Genomic DNA, 23,487 nt, shown 5'->3' with positions numbered 1-23,487 from the left:
TCAAGCATGATAAATCAGGTGCACTTAATTATAGATCCAGGCACTGTCACTTTAGTAATCTTCTTATACAGTATGTCAACTTTCAAAATTATGATAAGGGAATTACCAGAAACCCTCTGTGTTGTAGCTTCACAGGCTGCTACACTGTGTCACCCTGCTTCCTCAGCTTCCTCTCTCTGCCTGCTGCAATCTCACGGTAGTAGCACACAGTGGGAAGTGTTCACTACACAGTGTAACATAACAGCCTATGAAGTCAGAGAATGGAAGGACTCTGCTAACACCTCCAGAGCTCTCCTGGTTAATTAGCATAATTTTACAAGTTTATTTTAGAAGAAAGGAGGCCTTGGATAACAAATATAAGATGATTTCCACAGTCATAGTGTCTAGATCTATGAGTAAGTGTCCCCTGGTTTATCGTTCTTAATTACGGTATGATGGTAGTTTTCTTTCAACCTTTACCCTTATTTGAGTGATATGCAAAAAAAAAAACTTGAGGCAAAGCATATTTGCCAGGTTTTTTTTGCACAAATCAACCCTGAATTTTTTCATTTATTTTGTCAGGTCTTTTTTTTTTTTTTATAGCGACCATGGACAAAAAGTTACAGGGCTTACAGGGTTTACTAAACCAAAGCTCCTCGAGGACCTGTAGTTAGTTTACTGTCCCTAATTGTCCTGAAATGTTCTCTTTAAATGGACATAAATGGAGATGGTTAATGGAGCAGCAGTATTGAAATGGTGTTTACTAGTACTTCATTTTTAATTATTTAATGAAATTTACCATACCCTGAAAACTAGAGATGAGCGAGCACTAAAATGCTCGAGTGCTCGTTATTCGAGACGAACTTTTCCAGATGCTCGAGTGCTCGTCTCGAATAACGAGCCCCATTGAAGTCAATGGGAGACTCGAGCATTTTTCAAAGGGACCATGGTTCGGGAATAAAATGTGTTAATTAATTGAAAAAGAATGTCTTCTGATAAGTTATCAGATGTATGCAAACATCTGCAATCTATTCTTCACTGTTCCGCGCGTATATTATCTCCCGACAAGTTAGCAGATGTGAAGAACAGTGAAGAATAGAATAAAAACAGTGACCACATGATCATTTAAGTGAAAAACACAGTGAAGAATAGATTGCAGATGTTCTGCACATCTGCTTACTTGTCGGGAGATACGCTGTCCCGGGATCCGCTGCTCTTCTTCCACTGAAGTCTCCCCGATGTCTCCGTGCCCCGATGTCTCCGTGCCCCTATGTCTCCGTGCCCATATGTCTCCGTGCCCATATGTCTCCGTGCCCATATGTCTCCGTGCCCCGATGTCTCCGTGCCCATATGTCTCCGTGCCCATATGTCTCCGTGCCCCGATGTCTCCGTGCCCATATGTCTCCGTGCCCCGATGTCTCCGTGCCCATATGTCTCCGTGCCCCGATGTCTCCGTGCCCATATGTCTCCGTGCCCCGATGTCTCCGTGCCCATATGTCTCCGTGCCCCGATGTCTCCGTGCCCATATGTCTCCGTGCCCCGATGTCTCCGTGCCCCGATGTCTCCGTGCCCCGATGTCTCCGTGCCCATATGTCTCCGTGCCCCGATGTCTCCGTGCCCCGATGTCTCCGTGCCCATATGTCTCCGTGCCCATATGTCTCCGTGCCCCGATGTCTCCGTGCCCCGATGTCTCCGTGCCCCGATGTCTCCGTGCCCATATGTCTCCGTGCCCCTATGTCTCCGTGCCCATATGTCTCCGTGCCCCGATGTCTCCGTGCCCATATGTCTCCGTGCCCATATGTCTCCGTGCCCATATGTCTCCGTGCCCCGATGTCTCCGTGCCCATATGTCTCCGTGCCCCGATGTCTCCGTGCCCCGATGTCTCCGTGCCCATATGTCTCCGTGCCCCGATGTCTCCGTGCCCCGATGTCTCCGTGCCCATATGTCTCCGTGCCCATATGTCTCCGTGCCCCGATGTCTCCGTGCCCATATGTCTCCGTGCCCCGATGTCTCCGTGCCCATATGTCTCCGTGCCCCTATGTCTCCGTGCCCATATGTCTCCGTGCCCCGATGTCTCCGTGCCCATATGTCTCCGTGCCCCGATGTCTCCGTGCCCCGATGTCTCCGTGCCCCGATGTCTCCGTGCCCCGATGTCTCCGTGCCCATATGTCTCCGTGCCCATATGTCTCCGTGCCCATATGTCTCCGTGCCCCGATGTCTCCGTGCCCCGATGTCTCCGTGCCGCTCCCCGATGTCTCCGTGCCGCTGCCCGATGTCTCTGTGCTGCTCCCCGGTGTCTCTGTGCTGCTCCCCGGTGTCTCCGTCCTGCTCACCGTGTTCTGCAATGTCTTCTTCACACATATATATTGTTCTTCACATACTATTTTGTTCGCGCCGTTCCGCGCGTATCTCCCGACAAGTAAGCAGATGTGCCGAACATCTGTAATCTATTCTTCACTGTGTTCTTCACTGTGTTTTTCACTTAAATGATCCTGTGTTCACTGTGTTCACTGTTTTTATTCTATTCTTCATTGTTCTTCACTGTGTTTTTTTAATTAAATGCTCGATCTCGAGCAGGGGAAATACTCGTCCGAGCAACGAGCCGTCTCGAGTACCTTAATGCTCGAACGAGCATCAAGCTCGGACGAGCATGTTCGCTCATCTCTACTGAAAACCCCTTTTCAAAATGTAATTATTCATCATTCTGCAAACCTATAGAATACTGCACTAGCATCTAATAGAGATTGCCTATTTATATAGTTCGAACTTCAAGTACTGGTAGTTGTCCAACTGGGGGAATTATGTATTCCTCTTCTCGTAGTAGGCGCAGGAACAGTCTCCTTGTGTCGTACGGCCATCGATAAATGTGGGTGTTTTTCAGCCAGTTAGGCACATGCTCCTGAAGAACCAAGCATATTGAAAAAACAATATAATAGGTTTCATGGATATGACCCAATAAGAACATTCAGTGAAACCTGGTGCATTTGTTAAACACAGAATAAACATGAGGTGATATAACTATGCATATAAAATCGTAGTTACCTTACCAGGGGAAAACTACCAGGGTAGCAGCCACAGTGTCGGGTGGCCTGGGCGTCCAACCTGCTACACTAAACAATGGAGTGCACCATTATATGCTGTAAATGTATATTTTGTATGTAGATGGTGTATCATGTGTATAGACTGTTTGTGTGTGTATGCTGTATCTCTGTGTATGGTTATGTGTGTATATGATGTGTTTATACATGTGTACATACTGTGTGTGTCTATACGATGTGTACATTCTCTATGAGGGAGATTTGATAGCTGCCAAACCCCCCTTTGTCCCGCTGGATACATCAAGAGGCATAGGTCCCTTGCTGTACCTAACGGGTGGCACGGCCGGTGAGCAAAACTATTTTGCATGCTGGTTACAAAAGAACACAGGCACATGCCCTAATACACCCCGCTGGCATACAGGTGGCGTATTTGCTATTTTAAGTGAAAATTCTTGCACTGCGCAAGAATTTACAATCATTGTACTGATTCTACACCAGAATACTGGTGTAGAAACAGTAATAAATCTCCCCCTATGTATAACAGTTTAAATGTATATATGAGTGCATGTGTGCCTGGATGGATGCATCCTATGTACAACTATATGTGTGTAAGTATGTAAATGTGTGCATATGTAAGTGTATAAATTTGTGTTAGGCTACATTCACTCTGCTGTATGGGGGACGTATATACGGCCGACATATATATACAGCCTTTATACATCCCCCATACACGGCAATGGGGGCGCAGCGCCCAACGGGAGCGGTACGGTGCCGCACACGTTTGGCACCGTACCGATCCGTACCCCTTAGAAAGATAGGACACGTCCTATCTTTCTCTGGAATACGGAGCCAAGCGCCATATATTCCGATGGAGAGGGACGGGGGGTGAGCGGCGTGCTATGGTACGGCGGGCAACGGCAGTGTGAATGTCGCCTTATTGTATAAACTTGTGCATGTACAAATATTTATATTTTTCAAAGAGGAAGGGGGACTCCATTCAGAATTCAGCTATGGTGGTCAGGTGCTCCTAGTTACACCCCTGCTGTTCCCTGCTCCCATGGAGGATCTCATGGCTAATTAATTACATTGGCAAACTATGTTATTATAGACCCTATTTTAGATGGTATGTTAATGACCCTTGATTGACTCCATACTTTGTCTTTCGCAAGACCAATGAACATTAGGGAGATTACTTACACTCTACACCCTCATTAAGCCAGAACCAAACTGACCTTAGAGGATCCACTTCTATTAAGACAATGAACATTAGGGAGATTACTTACACTCTACACCCTCATTAAGCCAGAACCAAACTGATCTTAGAGGATCCACTTCTATTAAGACAATGCACATTGTTCTTTAGCAGAAATGTGTGTTTTGAAAACAACTACTGGATGTTAATCATTCTCATACAACTTTCCGATTAACTAAATAAATGTAGTTACTCCCCGTGGGCAGTCATAGCCACAGCTAGTTGCTAGGCATGTCAATTTGCCAGATTGGCAGCTAAACACAGATTGTCTTGGCCAGACGGCAGAACCCGATCACTATCATGGGTGAAGTTAGAACCATCTCGTAAGCTATATTCCAGACTTTACCTCTGTGGCCTTCCAAAAAAAAGGTTTGTTGTACTTTAACAGATATTCAGGTGTATTACTATATAATACTAGAGTTAAAGATTTATGGCATAGAATCACTCCTATAGTAAAGTAAAAGTTGCACTATGCTTTGTAGCTAATGCAAATCTATAACTACGAGCCTCATAAGTTTTAAGATTGTGTATTCAGAATAACGTGCTAATACTTTCAAACATTTGCCGTTTCCCCATCATCTGTATTTGTTACTGACCTCTGTTGCGTTTGGAAAAAGTACTGGAATGAATCTGAAGTTAATGCTTCCTTGATTTATGAACTCCATCTGCATCTACAAGACAAAAGTAAAAATCATATTAAAGCTGAAATAAAAAGGTAGTGTTTATAACATGCTCTTATATATCTGAGTGAACAGTGGTTGAGTGATACTGTAAGAGGATCTATGACATGCATATAAATACAGCAAGAGCAACTGCATAGTCTATCACATCCGCCGAATCATATGATATGGTCCCCTGAAGTTTATATGTGACTTAACTCATTATAACCAAGGGAGTGGTAACCTTTTATTTTCTCTAGAGTTGTGTCTGTATGAGAATAAAAGCTTAACACCCCGTGGCTATCACTAGCCAATTCTTATACAAATCAGTGGAGGCATTGTCCTTTAAACTATCCATATCTATTTATTTCTATCTTTTTATCAATATATCTGTATTTATTTCTATCTATCTTTCTATGTATATGTATTTCTCTATTTCTATCTATCAGTATGTCTATCTATCTGCCTGTATCTCTATCTATTTATCTGTATATCTATCTGTCTGTATGTCTATCTATCTGTATGTCTATCTGTCTATATATCTATATCTGTACATGTCTATCCATCTATCTGTATGTCTAGCTATCTGTATGTCTGTCAATCTATTTATCTACAATCAGAAAATCCACAGCAGTAAAATGTCATTGACAACCCCTAATGGTGGAGGGTACAAGAAGCTCCAGAGTCCAGGTAAGGAACTCCTATAAATATCCAATTCCAAAATGGAGCAGGACTTCAAATCCAAAATGGTGAAAAATGGGGTAGAGTTTATTCTAAAAACACAATCCCATTTTTCACGGAGCATCTATCTATCTATCTATCTATCTATCTATCTATCTATCTATCTATCTATCTTTCCATATAACTATCTATATACAGTATCTATGTGTTCATTCCATATTTGCAACTTTTTTTTCAGACATTTTAGAGACTTTTCAAATGTAAACGGTGCATGAATTTTAGCCAAGTATGCCTTATTTAACTTAGGAATACAGATGTTTTTCCTAATTTATAATATGCGACTTTTTTAAATTGTCTTAAAAAAGTTTCAAGATTACTTGTTTACAGAAGAGGCATAGATGACCAAAAAAACACACTTTTTTTGTTTTAAAACATAGGTAAAACAAATGCCTGTGTGTTAGGCTATCTGCAAATGTTGTGGAAATGTTTTCAAGCAGATTTTCCACATGCTGTTTTTCATTTTTTCCCATCCCATTTGGAGTTTTCTGATAAAGCTTTAAATGTTGACAAGCCTCATTCCAAAGCAAATTTAAATTTTTTAAAAAAAAAAGCTTTATTGGGTCAAAATGTGGTAACAGGTTTTACATACAATTCGCGAACTGTGTACAATTTTTACAACCATGTACTAGTACATTTAGTAGAATGTTTACAGCGGCACCTAATCAGGCCAAAGTATGATTTATTTAGAACAAAAATATCATAAAACACTTAAACATTTAACATCAGAAGACAATGAGATCTTTTGTATGTACTGTATGCGCTATATGTCTGGAAGTGATTGCAGTAGGTGCAGTTGGTTATGTCACATGCATTTCAATGAGTATTAAGTGTCATTTGCAGATGCCCCCCGGTCCCTTTAAGGTTTTCTGTATGATACCATTCAGTTCGGCATAGCTTTGCCATTAGATGCTTAATTTCGTCAGATGTAAGATATGATACATTGAATGTCCGCCACTTGCGGAAAAATGATTTGGTGCGTTTATTCCCTAAGTGCTCTGTTTCTATTCTGTCCACCTCTAAGTAAATTTTCATTTGGGCCAGCACCTCCGCCTAGTCAGGTATGGAGCTCTCCAGCCAGTGGTTCAGTAAGCATCTTTTGGCTACCAAAAGTGTTATGTGTATAATTGGTGGTAGCGGGTCTCCCCTGTCCCCTTTCTACCCTTCCGTGATCACAGAATGAAATAAGATACCTAATGCATTAAGTGGGAGCATAGTTGAGTATGCCCTGTCTATTTGATCAGTATGGCTGTAGGTTAGGACAGGTCTAGATAGCATGATAGAGGTCTACCAGTGGTGCCTCACATTTCGGGCACTTAGTTATCCTGTTAGGGCAGGACTCGGACACTGGAAGGTTGAAGGCATATATTGCTGTGTGCATCAGTTTGTAGAAGGTCTCTCGCCAGCGTGCACTCAAAATATGTCTGCGCACCCCAACCCAACTATGTAACATGCGAGATGATACCTGAGTCGCGTTTAGCCGTTTTTTCCCAATACGGAAAATTAAGCAGTTGTTCTACAGACTCCCCCTTCCTGCCTAGTATGACATACAGTATCGCTATTGACCGTCCTCCCTCTAGGCCCACATAGGAGAATTCTTGTATATCTGGTAAAGAATACTCTTCCAAGAGTTCTCTCAGCGACTTAAGCCTTGGCTCAGTTTGATGTATTAAATGTTGCATCTGAGTGATCCAAGCTTCCACGGTATAAACAGCCTACTTTTTCTGCCTGCTTCAAAGTCTGGGTTGTCCCATAAGGTGAGGTGTTTAGAGAGCTGGAATGACAGCCCAAATTGTTTCCGAAGCCTCTTCCATGTTGCTATAGTGTCTTTTAAGAGTACCGACTGCTTTGCTATCCTTGGTTGGCTTGGCTGCTACCAGTCCGCATTTCTGTTCTACTCTGACATTGGAAAAGCAATTTGTTGCATGTATCCAGTCGATGATGTTTTTCAATAATGCTGCATGATTGTACTTTCTAATGTGAGGAAAGTTCATCCCCCCCTGAAAGTTTGGTGTGTGTCAGACAATTTAGGGAGATCCTATGCCTCTTTCCCTGCCATATGAACCTAGTAAAAGCCTTGTTCAGGTCTCTGATGTCCATAGTTTTCAACAACAGGGGTAGCGTCTGTAGGGGATATAACAGCCATACAAAACGAATCATTTTGAATAAGTGTATTCTACCTAAAATATTTAATGGTAGGGGTTCCCATCTGCTTTAATTTTCTGAAATACCGGCGGGTAGTTGAGCCTATATAGCAGGGGTCTCAAACTCAATTTACCTGGGGGCCGCTGGAGGTAGATTCTGGGTAAGGCTGGGCCGCATCAAGTTTTCCACACAAAATGCGCTTACAAAATATCATTATTCAGATTCAAATGTCATGGCGTCTCCCAGCGCAAGGAAAGCCCCGAGCTGGGAGACGTGTTTTCTCTATGAACGCGTCCTGTGCACCGAGGGGTCCCAAGCTCCTACCGCACTGAGCCCAGTCAGGGGCTCAGTGCGAAATTTGATAATATGTTCAATGATATCATTTTTAGGACTGTACGACCTTTTGATCACTTTTTATAGATTTTTTTATATTTTTCAAAATGGCCATTTTCGACTTTGGGCGCTATTTTCCGTAACGGGGTAAAACGCATTGTAAAAAACGTTATTATATTTTGATAGATCGGGCATTTTCGGACGCGTCGATACCTAATGTGTTTATGATTTTTACTGTTTATTTATATTTATGTCAGTTCTAGGGAAAGGGGGGTGATTTGAAATTTAATTTTTTTTTATTCTAATTTTTTTTTAAAAAACTTTTTTTTATTTTTATTTATACTATTTTTCAGACTCCCTAGGGTTCTTTAACCCTAGGTTGTCTGATCGATCCTACCATATACTGCCATACTACAGTATGGCAGTATAAGGGGATTTTCCTCCTCATTCATTACAATGTGCTATCAGCACATTGTAATGAAGGGGTTAAAACGAAATAGCCTCGGGAAGACCCGAGGCTACCATGGAGACGGATCGCCGCCCCCCGATGACGTCACGGGGAGCGGCGATCCCAGGTAAGATGGCGGCGCCCATGCGCCGCTATCTGTTTGAGGCTGCCGGCAGCTTTGCCGGCAGCCCACGCTGTAAAAACACCCGCGATCGGTGCTAGCACCGATCGCGGGTGTTACCAGTAAGCCTTTGCTGCAATATGCAGCAAAGACTTACCGGCTATGGAGAGGGCTCAGCCCGTGAGCCCTCTCCATCCAGGTGGGGGCCGCAAAATGTTGTCCCGCGGGCCGCAGTTGGCCCGCGGGCCGCGAGTTTGAGACCCCTGCTATATAGCAATGAGGATGTGTTGCCTATTTGCAATCCCAAGTATTTTATGCTTTTAGTGGCAAGTCCCACTCCCATTGATTTTATTGCTCTTTTCTCCCCAAAGAGGAGGGGTCCAGAGGAAGAAGGTCACTTTTACTCAGGTTCATCTTGAAACCCGACAGTTGCATAAATTCTGCGATATGTGTCAAGATCCGAGGCAATGCGCACAATGGGTCTGATACAAACAGCAAAATATCATCCGCAAAGAAAGCGGTTTTTACCCCGCTGTCTCCCACTCTATTCCCTTTGTTAATGGCAGGGAAGCGTAATGCCAACGCTAACGGTTCAAGGGCTAGGTCAAACAGCAGGGGTGATAAAGGGCACCCCTGCCTCGTTCCACTATGCAGATGTATAACCCTAGACTTAAAGCCAGACATTAGGATCTCCGCCCTAGGATCAGTATATAGGGCATTGACTAAAGTGCGAAACGAGCCCTAAAACCCAAACCTGTCAAGGACCAGATCCAACCACCACCAGCGGTTCATAGTGATATATAGTTGTAATATTCACAAGTGAAGTTAACCTGGCACCAGGGCCGGCTCCAGGTTTTAGTAAACCCCTGGGTGACAGAACCTTAGTGGGACCACCCTACATAGCCACAATGTCCTACCCAGCGTAGCCACACTGCCCCCTCCCAATGTAGCCACACTGCCACCCTCCCAATGTAGCCACACTGCTGCCTCCCCCTGTAGCCAAACTGCCCCCCATCCCCCTCCCCCTGTAGCAACACTGCCCCCCTCCCCATCCCCTTCCCCCTGTAGCCACACTGCCCCCCTCTCCATCCCCTTCCCCCTGTAGCCACACTGCCCCCCTCTCCATCTCCCTCCTCCTATAGCCACACTGCCCCCCTCCACATCCCCCTCCCCCTGTAGCCACACTGCCTCCCCTCACCATCTCCCTCCCCCAATAGCCACACTGCCCCCCCTCCACATCCCCCTCCCCCTGTAGCCACACTGACCCCTCCCCAGCCCCCTCCCCCTGTAGCCACACTGACCTCCCTCCCCATCCCCTTCCCCCTGTAGCCACATTGCCCGCTCCCCATCCTCCTGTAGCCACATTGCCCCCCACCCCCTGTAGCCACACTGTCCCCCTCCAGCTACACTGCCCCCCCATGTAGCCACACTTCCCCCTCCCCCTGTAGCCACACTGCCCCCTCCCCTGTAGCTACACTGCCCCCTTCCCCCTGTAGCCACACTGCCCCCCTCCCCTGTAGCTACACTGCCCCCATTCTCCCCTGTAGCCACACTGCCCCCATTCCCCCCTGTAGCCACACTGCCCCCTCCCCATCCCCCTCCCACTGTAGCCACACTGCCCCTCTTCCCTGTAGCTACCCCTCCCCCTCCAGCTACACTGTCTCCCTTCCCCCTGTTGCCACACTGCCCCCCTCCCCCTGTAGCCACACTGCCCTCCCCCTGTTGCCACACTGCCCTCCTCCCCCTGTAGCCACACTGCCCTCCCTCCCCCTGTAGCCACACTGCCTTCCCTCCCCCTGTAGCCACACTGCCCCCTCCCCCTGTAGCCACACTGGACCCCTCCCCATCACCCTCCCCCTGTAGCCACACTGCCCCCTCCCCCTATAGCCACACTGGACCCCTCCCCATCACCCTCCCCCTGTAGCCACACTGCCCCCTCCCATGTAGCTACACTGCCCCCTCCCCCTCCAGCTACACTGCCCCTCCTCCTCTGTAGCTACACTGCCCCATCTCCCCCTCCTGCTACACTGCCCCGCTCCCCTGTAGCTACACTGCCCCCCCTCCCGCTCCCACTATAAGTTTATTGTTTTTTACACCGGGGGGCTGCAGAGCATTTCACTAGGGGGCTGCTGTAGGGCATTTCACCCTTAGGGGGGTTGCTGCAAGACACTTCATTACTTGGGGGGATGCTGCAGGGCATTTCATTATAGGGTGGGAGACTGGAGCATTTCTTTACTGGGGGAGAGCTATAGGGGACATTTCATCAATAGGGGTGGCTTTGGCCAATGCATTTCCTACCCTAGTCTTATACTTGAGTCAATATGTTTTTCCAGTTATTTGTGGTAATAATAGGGGCCTCGGCTTATATATGGGTCGGCTAATACTCAAGTATATACAGTACTTATAAATGAATACATATGACTGGTTGGCTATTACTTACCATTCTATGGATGTATCGTGTGTGTAGGCCATGATCATCACTAACATGAATCAAGTCCATTTCAACGTCCTTTTTGTACTGGGGGCTGATTGCTATGATGATCATCACACTTGTCTATTCAATAACAAAAAAGGAAGATTTGTATTTCGTGAGACTTGATTTTAATACACAGACAAAACAAAACAAAGTTCATCTAAGTTCACAGTTGTGTTTGCCTTATAACAATAGTTATCCTATAGGGTAAACACCTTAACGGATAAAAAATATACAAATGGTCAAGCTTCCTCAGCCTCCATGCTGCCGCTCTGCACTGAAAGTACCAACCTTCAGTGTAACAGCATTCACCCTGGCTTTTGAATACTCAGACATGCTATGCTCTGATTTAATTCCCGACACTTGTAAGCAGCCGGCTTCACAGCGCAATGTGTATACACCACTACAATGCCCAGCGCGGGTGCGGTCTTCTGCTAGCCAGTCCAATGTTCCTGAATGATGAGCAAGTACGTTTGAGCATGGCCTACTAGCAGATACTCTAACTTCTGCACTATGAGGTGGTGCATGGGCAAATACTGAAAGGAGCATCACACATGCATGAATATTCCAAAGCCAGGTTAAATTATGTCAAATTGAAGGGCTGGGGTTTTCAGTGTAGGATAGCCGCACCTGCAGCACTGCATAGTTGAGTTCCCTGCCTCCTTGACTTTATGTTTCCATTGTTGAGATATAAGGAATAAAAGTGGATTTTTACAATGAAAATATTTTACATTGGACACCATTAAACAGCAGATAAAATACTACTTGGGGAATAGTGGGGAAAGGGCAATGTCAGAGGTTCCCTTTATCAAAGGACCCCTGTCATCAGGTCTCTGTCACTAGTCCTGCCACTACTACCTGTTGGAGCAGCTCACAAGGATTCTGTCCCAGCCTTTATCTAGTCAATTCATACATTATTCATTGTAAAATCATCTATTTTTTATCATGTAAATGAGGCTGGTCACATGGTCAGAGGCAGTGATGTCACCCCTGTTACCCCTCCCCTCTCCTCTCCCTGCTCATGTATATGTGTAATGTATAGTAAAGCATTGCTAGTGTCTGTGCTTTATCTGCTGACTTGACAGAATTCACAGAAACATAGACATCAGCTACACAAGTATCTGACATGTTCTGCTATAACATGGCTGCCTGGAGCATGTAATGGGACAATGAAGGGATAGAGGCAATGCTCTCTAATGACAGTTTATGAAAATATATTTAGTTTAGGGGGGTTATTTTGCCTGACGGGTTCTCTTTAAGTAAATTTCCATACTTACATCACTGAGATATCTCTCCATCCATCTGATGATGTCCATTCCTCGAATTGATCCCTCAAACAGGTCAATCTAAGCGAAAATATGACAAAATAAGAAGAAAATTAACTGGCTGCCTGAATGTTCCCCTGTGACAGCAGCATATTAGCAGCACAGTGATGAGATGTAGTGGTCATGGAAATCCTATTTAAAGAAAATCTACCATCAAACTCAAGCATGAGGAATAAACCAGGGACACTTACTCATAGAGCCAGGCACTGTGACTGTAGTATTCTATTTATATGTGTTATCCTTCTAAAATCAAAATTTAAAATTATGCTAATGAACCCAAGGGACTCAGTTTTTTTCCAGAACCCCTTAGTGATGTCTTTTCACTCGCTGTTACAATGAGCAGAGAAGGTCTCTGCTTTTGCTAGATTACACAGACAGAGGGAGGAGGGAGAGAGCAGGGGCAGGGGGAAACATCCCCCAGAGCACCTCAGGTTCATTAGCAGTGGAAGCGTGAGGTAAAAACAGTACATGATTTTTAAAAATGTAACAGAAGTAAAAAGATGGTTGGGGCAAAATATATAAAATAATTAACTGGGGGGGGGGCAGCATATTAAATAATTTATTGTGGGGGCAGCATATTAATTAATTGTGGGGGCAGTATGTTAAATAATTAATTGTGGGGGGAAGCATAATAAATGATTACTTGTGGTGGGGGCAGCATATTAATCAATTGGGGGGGGGCAGCATATTGAATAATTAATTGTGAGGGGGCAGTATAATAAATAATTAATTAGTGGTACAATATATGAAATAATTAATTGAGAGGGGCCCAGTATATTTAATAATTTATTGAGGGCCAATATATAAAATAGTTCATGGTGGGGCAGTATATTAAATAATTAATTGAGGGGGATCCAGTATATTTAGGGTATGGTCACATGCGTTTTCAAGCACTGCGCTAGCGGAGGGGGTCGTAACCTGGCCCAAATGCATTTGCGTTTCCAAAGAACAATCACATGTGTGACCAGGCTCTAAATTATTTGGAGCTCGATATATTAAATAATTAAGGGGGGTCAGTATATAAAATTAATTGGGGCCCAGTATATATAATACATGATGTGGCTCAGTATATTAACCTGTCAACGCTCTACGCTGTACGCTTACGGCATGGAGCTGTCAAGCATGTATGAAGAGGACTCACAGAGTGAGCTCTTGTCATACAGACATTGGTTTTGCTGCATATGCAGCAAAGACCCACTGCTAACACCCAGGATCGGTACAAATCTATCTTGCCTCTATGCAATTGTAATGTTAATGGATACCATATATACTCGAGTATAAGCTGACCTGAGTATAAGCCGAGGTACCTAATTTTACCACCAAAAAACTGGGGAAAACTATTGACTCGAGTATAAGCCGAGGGTAATGCATTGGTCACAGTCCCTCCAGTATATAGGCTGCCAGCCCCTGTAGTCTATAGCCTGCCAGTCCCTGTAGTATATAGCAAGCCCCTGTAGTATATAGCCTGCCAGCCCCTTTAGCATATAGCCTGACAGCTCCTGTAGCATATAGCCTGCCAGCTCCTGTAGTATATAGCCTGCCACCCCCCTAGTATATAGCCTGCCAGCCCCCTGTAGTATATAGCCGGCCAGCCCCATAGTATATAGCAAGCGTGCCCCCATATAGTAAAAAAAAATTAACACTGTACTCACCCTTCCGACGCCCCCTGTAGGTTCTCTTCTTGGATCCTCTTTGGGTCATTGCGCTCGACAGACACACACAATGTCATTGTTTGTGAGCTGCCGGCATCACGAGGGACGGAAGAACCCGAAGAGGCACTGGAGCACCGGAAGCAAGAAGAGGACCTATGGGGGGGGGGGGGGGCACGTCGGAAAGGTGATTTTTAATTTTTTTTTATAGACTCGAGTATTAGCTGAGTTAGGGTTTTCAGCACACATTTTGGTAACTAAATGAGGTGCTCCACACCGCTGGGACCCTTAATCTGTTACTTCACATCTAGTGTCTGAATATGGTCGCACAGTGATTCTGGAGGGTCAACAACCATGACTTTCATTCATGTGAATGTCAATCTAAGTCACAATGTTTCAGTACATGTTGGATCAGGTAAATCACTAAAAAGCTGAAAAGTAGAAAAACACAACAGAGTAAAAAAGAAATAGGAAGGTATGTCTGTGTTTGAGGAAGAGGTGAACATATTTCTGGTATAAGAGTACCATTCTATGACTAATTCTATACACTACAAATATAAAAATCTGCCAATGTGGGTTATATAATGTGACTTCATAAAGTATAAGATAAAGGCAGATATTTTAACTTCTCCTCCTCTATTAAAAACAAGACTTGGTATAAAAACCACCTGATACGTACATAATATGGTGCTTCTGAGCTTCAGTCCATGTCGTTACCTGTTGAGGACTAATTGTAACATGACTTACTGTGGTCTTGAATCCATTGGAGCACAAAAGATTTCCCAGTTGTATAACAGAGTTTGCAGCATCTAAGGAATACGTTATGAAGACTCTTCCTGCAAGACACAGCAGATGCATAGCGTGAATTCACTGTGTTAATTCTGTACTGCTTTCGACTAGAATATCAGCTACAACAACCAGCCAGCCATCAAGCTTAGGCATCAGTATATAAATCATACCCTAAATGAGTTGTCCAGAAAAAATCTTAATTGCAAAGTATTAGGCCCCTTCCACACTTGCGTTCTTTTGACGTGCAGAACTTGCATTGCACCATTATAATGTTTTTTTCAGACATTTTTTTCACGCACACAAGCGTTTTTTTTTAAACGCATGTTTAAATATCGGCATGCTCTAATTTTGCAAGTCACGCGTGTGAAAAAAGCACCACACAAGTCTATGGAGATCCATCAAAAACGCATTTGGCACACATCAATTGCCATAGAAAAGATAGACCTCAGCCCTGGGTCCTTTTCATGCACGTTATCTGTGCGTGACAAACACATTGAAATTGCATTGAAAATGCGTGTGAAAAACTGAGACACAGATCAAACTCTGACGTGACACTTATTAAGAAAACGCAATAGACTTTTCTATTTTGCCCTTCAAAAATTCAGTATAGAGACATAAAAGAAGTTTCTAATTTGCACTACATTTGACCAATGGAGGTCAATAGATAAGGAGATAATTAGTTTGGATGCCTTTTTTCTCCACATATTTAGTTTGCAAACAAATGTGCTCGACATAGACCACAACGCGATTTAATCAACATAAACATAACTGAACCAACTCCAGGCAATTTTTGTCTAAGGCCATGAGGCTACTGTAATTGCGACACAATTTAAAAGTTAAACCCTGCACTCAGTCCGAATCAGTCGGACAGTACGACGGCATTTCCCCTAATTTGTGCCGCATGGAAAGCCAGAGCAGCTGCGCCACAAAAGGATTGTGTGCGCCAAAATGCCAGCACAGACACTTCTTAAATACCTGTGCAAGCCGTGTTAGCCCCGATAAAGGTGCACAGTCCGACGAAAGTGAGCAGCGTGACCTTTAGTAAATGAGCCCCATTAACTCCTTTGCAATGCAAGACTTAATAGCACTGCATGTGTTAAGGTGACATTCCAACCTGTGCATTATGTTATTATGCTATGCTTCTGAATCTGAAACCCTCCTGTAACACCCTTGATTGGAGATAACTGGAATGCAAGGGGAATGCAGACACAAACCCTCTGGATCGGATCCTCAAGTGACTTACTGGGGGATCCCATCCTCCCTTCTCCTGGAATCCCTGCCAAGGGAACATTTTTATAATAAAGTGAGAGGCCCTGAAACACCTCCCTTTCATAGAAATACATAATAAAGTATAAAAATAACACATAAAGCCCCACATTTAGTATTGCAGCATTCCTTAACAATCTGTATAACAAATATGAAACATAAGTGGACCCACATGGTGAACGCTGTAAAAAAAAAAATAAACACTTGCCAAAAAAGGTGATTTTACATCAAATTCCTTCACAAAAAATGTTCCAATAAGTGAAAGTCATGTGGCCCAAAATGACACAACTGTAAAGAACAATTATTTTTCATGGTATGGTGAAAAGCCCAAAAAACTATCAAAAACAAGAATCAATGATTTTCTTTTCCTATACTCAGAAAGAGTTACCGTAATACAAATCTGATCAATAAAATATAAACACCACAAAGTGAAAGATCTGTAAAGTGCATCTCATCCCACAAAAAATAAACCCTAATATGTCCACACTACCTAAAAAATAAACATGTTACAGCATGTACAATGTGACAAAGAAAATCGGCTATCAATGGTGTTCCTTCCCTTCAATGTCCTGGCCTGTGCCCACATAGTAGGTTAACACCACATATGGGTATCGGCATGCCCAGGAGAAATTGGGTATTAAATGTTATGGGGCATTTTGGCATTTTATTCTCTGTGAATGTATACATTTTATAAAAAATACATTAATGTAGGCAAAAAAATGACAATTTCAATATCACACCTCCTTTCTGTTTTAACCCATGTGAAACACATAAAGGGTTAACAAATTACTTAAACATAGTTTTACATACTTTGGTTTCTATACTGAGGTAATTTATGGGGTTTCACTATATATTTAAGGGTTCCAAGGTTATAACCACAAAAAGTGTCATATGTCAGATTTGAAAGGTGCAAAATGGCAAGTTAACAGGTTTTTAAAAAAAATTGGAAAAAAATGTTTATTTGGTTTTAAGAAAAATTGGTGATAAGTATGTTTTGGGCCCTGATTATGTAAAAATGACACCCTTTTTCCCAGATCAACAATACTTTTGGAGATCTGGCATCACCACCTTACAAAGATGCTGAAACTAATACATAGGATGCTGAAACTAATGGTCACTCAATAATGTACCTAAGAGATGCGGTAAATAATTGTCAACTAATTAATAATGTTATATTACTGCTAAATCTAGTCTTCACTCAATATTGTGCTAAAGAAATTTTGAAACTGTCATATTTTGTGGCTGTGAACTAGAGATTTTCCATCAGATCGCGAAAACCTTTGTTTCCGTGATTTCTTATGATGAGGTGTTCTTGGACACTCGCACCATAAGAGCCCTAAGGGCCATGGTCAAAATAATAAGGTACTCATAGCAGCACCATCTCATCTACTAGAGCTGCTAGAAAGAAATGGATGGTATTTTTAGAATCAGCTGCTCAAAGATTACCAGAATCATATGAAAGATTGGGCACATTTTTTAAAAAATACATTACTTGTCAAATAGCAGGTTGCACTTACTTTGCTCTGATGGCAAGTTGCTCATCTTCAGACCTGTACCAGGCTCTTCTTGAGGTGGAAACCGTACAGGGCTATTTCTAATTTGAGGCTGCTGACGATAGGAATATATATCTGGCTGCGGCATATTGTATGGGGATGCATTTGTATGTACCGCAAAATCATTCTGTGGTTCACTACAAGGCAGAAATATTACACAAACTTTGTATTATGGCCATTCAAGGCATAGAAACAATCTATAGTGTACATAGAAGCTAATGCTTGTTTTATTATAATTATTATATACACAAAAACATAGATAAACTTTTTCAACATTAGTGTTACTCCAATACAAAACTAAACAAGGAGGTATCCTAACAAATACCATGTAGTCTAATAAACTGGATTTATAGACATTCCCTACCAATTGTGATCACACCTTATTATGCTCAAATATTGATCCTCTAGTTAATTTGGTCATAGGCACCACAATTGCCCTCCTTCAGACTAAAACGGGATCTGCTGTTGAGGTATCCGAAACTCTGCAGTCGTCCAGTTTCACTATTGCTGCTCATTCCTCATTCCAGTGATTGGGAGATACGTTCCAGTGGTGCAATATGGTCAATATAGTCTATAAAACAATCTATTAACTGACTGGGTCAGGGTCCCTAAAATTACTGGCCTATCATTGGCATATTTTTAAATGATTGTCTCATGTTCATTTTGGTCAAAATATTTCTCCAACGCGGCTTCATTTAACCTTTTACTTGCCTACAGTACTTTCTGCAAGGCTTCTTATTCAGTGCAAGCTATTCAATCCCCTGTTCTCCTAAGGCAGTGATGGCGAACCTTTTAGAGACCGAGTGCCCAAACTACAACCAAAATCTACTTATTTACCACAAAGTGCCAACATTGAATTTTAAGCAGTAACTTATTGCTACCTGCTCTTCAACATCTATCAATCGTATCGGCCCCTTAAGGCCACTAATACAGTTGAAAGAAGGAGGGCACATTCAGACTATCATTGTAGCTTCTCACCAGGGTCTCTCTGTACAGTAAGAATGAAGGGTCCAGTAGGATGACCTACAAAGATACTGCAGTTCTATCAACACTTTCTCACTTTTACCGCAGTTCCCAACAGCCAATGAAGTGTCGTTCTAAAATAGCGCTGATTGTAGAATCTATTAAATTGCCTGGGTCTGCAGGAAGATTTGGTGAATTTGGTCCTGTTTGGTGAGCTCTGTCTTGGGATCAATGGCCTGAGTGCCCACAGAAAGGGCTCTGAGTGCCACCTCTGGCACCTGTGCCATAGGTTCGCCACCACTGTCCTAAGGGCTCATAGACTCGACAGTGGGACATTTATCATTAAGTGTGTTTTTTACCCTTTGTATTGGCCATGTGAATATTTTATAAAGGAACCTACTTTGGATTAATAAAGCTTGAAGTAAAGATGCGGGATTCCTCCATATTTTTTCTTCATGTAAAGGAGTTTAAAAAATGCTTCATGGTATACATTTCTTGTTTTTCAAGCATGCAACAAAACTAGCACATGTGAATATACCATTAAGAACGTTTTTTTTACCTACCGATAATTTGGTTGCATAACTGGTTGGCACAGACGAGGAACCTGATGCATTGGTGGCGCAGGGGGATGACAATACAGAAAAGATCTTCTATCTATAATCATAGTAATTGGAATTATATTCTTATTTTTTACAATAAAGGATTTTGTTTTATTGAAATAGAATACTCAGGAAAGTGGATAGTGAATTAAATAAATAGTAAATATGGAAAAACAAGTGCAGGATTAAAGTTGTGTCAAAACATATTGCAGGGTTATATTTTAATTATATTTATTAAATGATTATAATACTACTAGTATCTCACCAACCTACCTACTGTTTTTGAGTCAACTCAAGAAAAGTGCATTAAAAATGTTTTTTTTGTTGTTCTTATCAAGATCTGCCCATCTACCTAAACTGACAGGAGAATGCTTATTAGAGTAAAAGCCTGGTCTCTCTAGAGGAGCAGCAAAGATTCACAGCTTGGGTGGGGGAATCTGTCCACAGGACATCTACAGCTATGCAGTGGACATAGAAAGCATATGGAAGAAGGTGCTGTGGCCAGATAAGATAAAAATTGAAGTGTTGGGCCTAAATGCATTACGGTTTGTGGAGAAAAACCTATGGTGCGTGTCACCCTGAACACAGCATCCACACCATGTGGTGGTTTTAGTATCATGCTGTGGAGATGCTTTGATGGGAATATAGGAGGATCTAAATACAGGGCAATCCTAGACCAGTCAGAGGCTGTGAAAGACTTGAGAGTGGGGTGTAGGTTCAGATGCATCAGGACAGGACCCTAAACATGCAGCCAAAGATACAATAAAATGTCTTAAATCAATACATAATTATTTAAGAAAAAGTCCAGTCCAGTATTTTGCCAAAAAGAATCAACAAAGCCTCTAGATGGGCAAAGCTGGTAGAGACATATCCCAACAAACTTGCTTATTTTATTGCATTTAAAGGTGCTTGTGCAAAGTATTGACAACCTGGATACATGAATGGCATACTTTTCAGTTTGTTAATTTGCAAAAATGTGTCAACCATGCCAAGTCAGGTTTTGAAAGTCTGTAAAATGTCTTGGTCATTAAGGATAAGGAGAGGAAGATCATGGCGTGGTTAGAAAAGTACATTTACTGTAAATAAACGCTCTCTAGAGTTCATCTAGAGCAGTGGTTCCCAACCTGTGGGTCGTGACCCCGGCGGGGGTCGAACGACCAAAACACAGGGGTCGCCTAAAGCCATGGGAGCCACGATTTTATTGCATTTTTTGGCACGAATACAATATTCTTGTACATGGTTTGGGGTCACCGCAACATGAGGAACTGTATTGCGGGGCCACAGCATTAGAAAGGTTGAGAACCACTGATCTAGAGCCAAATCCAATTTATAGGAGTCATTGGCTAGTTTTCAGTGTGAAATCACGGGTACAGTATCCCAAATATCTGCATGTGTGTTAGTTTTGAACTTTCCATTGATTCTAATAGCAAGTGACAAACCCAGTGTGGGACAATTGATAAACAGAAAAGTAACTGAATGTTCTTGTCAATTGGTTGTCTAATAAGAATATTCCTACTCACCATGATCCATTTCCCTGTATGCTGCATGCCTGTGATCTCCAGGATTGCCATATGATACAAGAGTATGAGGTCTTTCCAGACCATCTGCTCCAAGTAAATGTGATATACTGTTGCTACAGTTATAGTCCTTGCTGAATTGTGACTGCCATGCTTGAGCTGAGTTACTGGGATACAGACTGTGCCCGCTAGCTATACTTCCCAAGCTGGCCTCTGATATTCCTCCCGGGTGTAATTGGTGAACCTCTTGTGGATCCAATGGTTCATCATTCTCTTCTGGTATACTTCTGATCATCTTTGCACTGGATGTATGAATAAAACATTATGCTTTATTTAGTTGTCATTTTTGAAAGCATCAAAAGCATCAGCGTAAACTACAGCAACACAACTGACTTCCAAATTATTGTTTTCTAACCGTTAAATGCTTCACTTACAGTTCACTTACAGTTACCATAAAAGACCTCTTCCTTTCTCTCTCTTCTATGGAGATTTGCAGGTGATTTAGAAAATGATCAACATTGTCTAATTCATGTGTCATGTTTTGGGGATCATGATGGAAGCTTGACAATCAATGTAGTGGATCCTAAATGCCTGGATCAAATACATTAGAGCAGATTTTCGCATCTAAAATTAGGCTAGACTTATCAGAGTGGCAGATGCTGGATGATAATTTGTGTGCTACTTTGGACTCGCCAAAACAATATTATAACATCTATGCCCCCTTTCTGGGAATTCAGGACCTCTTTTTAATGACTTAATGTATGTATAATTCATATTTATATCAGACAGGTATACTAAAGAAAACTTAAAATTGCACAACAGTAAAAAACAGATGCGTACCTTAAATTTTGTAACTGATGGCACATGGCTGGATTAAATGCAATATTTTTTAATGGTTTCAGGCACATGTCCATAATTTTGAGGCTGCTAACACACGGTGCGTTGCTCCATTCTTGGTGCTTTTTTTAAACGCACTGAAGACGGATGTTAATGTCTATTTTTCATGGTCAAATTGACAACTGTCATGTACAGTTGGCATAAATACTTATAAATGTGGATAAAAAGAGAGAAAAGTAGCTAAGACTGCTGTCTAAAGTAGTTTTTAATGGTTAATTTGCACTTAGAGTGGTCGTGTGTGCTCCGTTTTTCAGTGTTGTGAAGCTGCCTTTGGGGGTGTAAAGAAAACACAAAATAAGTTTTCCTGGTTTGGGAAGAAAAAAGAAAATCTTTGTTGTCAGTTAATGTATCACTATCTTTACTCTATTCGCTTTTCACCAAAGTGGAATATAATTGTTATCAATTTCCCAAACTTTTGCCATGTTGCAGCTAGTAATTTTATAGCTTTTTATTTCTCTTTTTAATGTACTAAATTAGTTTATGTCCAAAATACACCAAACCCACTTTTCTTGACCAAAAATGAAAATGTAAATTTAAATGTAAATGTAATTATGACTGAGGATGCATATATTGCTGTGGAGGCAGAATTGGCTACTCTTTCCTGTTTTCACAGAACTAGCAAACTTTTAGTGACAGTGGTGACAGCAGTAGATCATTGAGCACTGTCATGGCTGTGAATGTATAAGCTCAAGATCTTCATGGTCTCACTACATAATCCCCTTTTAGGACCGTACTTACAACAATTGGTACATAAGACCGAATGTCATTAAATGACTTAGCATTTACAAGCATTTAGAGTACTGTCCCTTGGCTCGTGTGTAACCCCTGCTTGGCTGTCCCTAAATACACAACTGAATCACTTTCACTTTGCTAAGTGATTCTTAGTGGACACATATAATATATAAACACAGATAATACATTATCGTACTGTATATAACCAATTCCCTTACCTTTGATATATATAGATATCTGAAGAAATATGTTGCGTATATCAGACGTGAGTTTAGAACCAGGAAGAGGAACTGGTTTCAATATGCAAATATTACTTAAATCCACTCCTCCCTATGAGGTAAGGAGCTTGAGTGTCTAGATTCCTGGAAGAATGCCAGGGCTTTGCTGTTAAACAGTGTCTGAAATTACGCGATCCTTAACACTGTCTGGCTTTCTTCATGTACACATGGTTTCAGCTGCAACATCATGTATTTCAAGCATTTTAATGCAGTTTTTATACAAGCATTTTGGTGTTGTTTTGTACTTTAACACATTTATTTTTCTCTGGGATTTTATAGGTCCTATAAGGAAATCTACTGGAAAGATGCTAGAAAACATCTAGAACACATAAATACAATCTAGAACTTGCTCCATAGTGAATTAATACATCAAAAAGCATAACATTTTGTAAGAAGACCTTGGTAGTTTGCTAGAGGGTTATACTTACACCAATACATACCGCACCAATAAGTGACTGTTTCACCGTGATTTGATCACCCGGGATGTTGAATGACTGATCCCAGAGATACATGGTAATAAGTAAAGTATTACAGACCACTTGTCTTGTGGATACAATAAATAAAGGGTTTGTTCCTTAATCATGAGGTTAGCTGATTTCTGGGAAACCTACTTATGTCTACAAGGTCTATAAGGGATTTGGTGGAGACCCCTATTCTAGTGATAGCTCAGTGTCATGGCTGTATTGACAGCTCACATTGCCCTAGGCACACACCTGAACAAACCCCATTTAAG

General features: G+C 42.2%; 1 protein-coding gene across 2 annotated transcripts; it reads right to left on the bottom strand.

Annotated features, from left to right (window-relative positions):
• Window positions 1-2,095: 2,095 nt before the first annotated feature.
• On the bottom strand, window positions 2,096-22,819 carry TRAF3IP2 (TRAF3 interacting protein 2). 2 transcript variants are annotated; one of them, XM_072141769.1, is made up of 10 exons: window positions 22,695-22,767; window positions 21,688-22,012; window positions 20,851-21,149; window positions 19,295-19,385; window positions 17,733-17,905; window positions 14,908-14,996; window positions 12,464-12,532; window positions 11,154-11,267; window positions 4,866-4,940; window positions 2,096-2,878 (listed from the first exon to the last, which is right to left on the bottom strand). In XM_072141769.1, exons 2-10 carry the CDS (start codon window positions 21,759-21,761, stop codon window positions 2,732-2,734), a joined length of 1,131 nt encoding a protein of 376 aa, XP_071997870.1. In that variant the 5' UTR covers window positions 21,762-22,012; window positions 22,695-22,767; the 3' UTR covers window positions 2,096-2,731. The 2 variants fall into 2 exon arrangements, with proteins under 2 accessions (XP_071997870.1, XP_071997871.1); XM_072141770.1 differs by lacking the exon at window positions 21,688-22,012 and having other exon boundaries at window positions 22,695-22,819.
• Between the last annotated feature and the right edge of the window lie 668 nt (window positions 22,820-23,487).

The sequence above is a fragment of the Engystomops pustulosus genome, chromosome 3 (genome assembly GCF_040894005.1).
Source record: "Engystomops pustulosus chromosome 3, aEngPut4.maternal, whole genome shotgun sequence".
In the NCBI taxonomy this organism is placed as follows: domain Eukaryota; kingdom Metazoa; phylum Chordata; class Amphibia; order Anura; family Leptodactylidae; genus Engystomops; species Engystomops pustulosus.
This window is presented reverse-complemented; position numbering and strand designations above follow the sequence as displayed.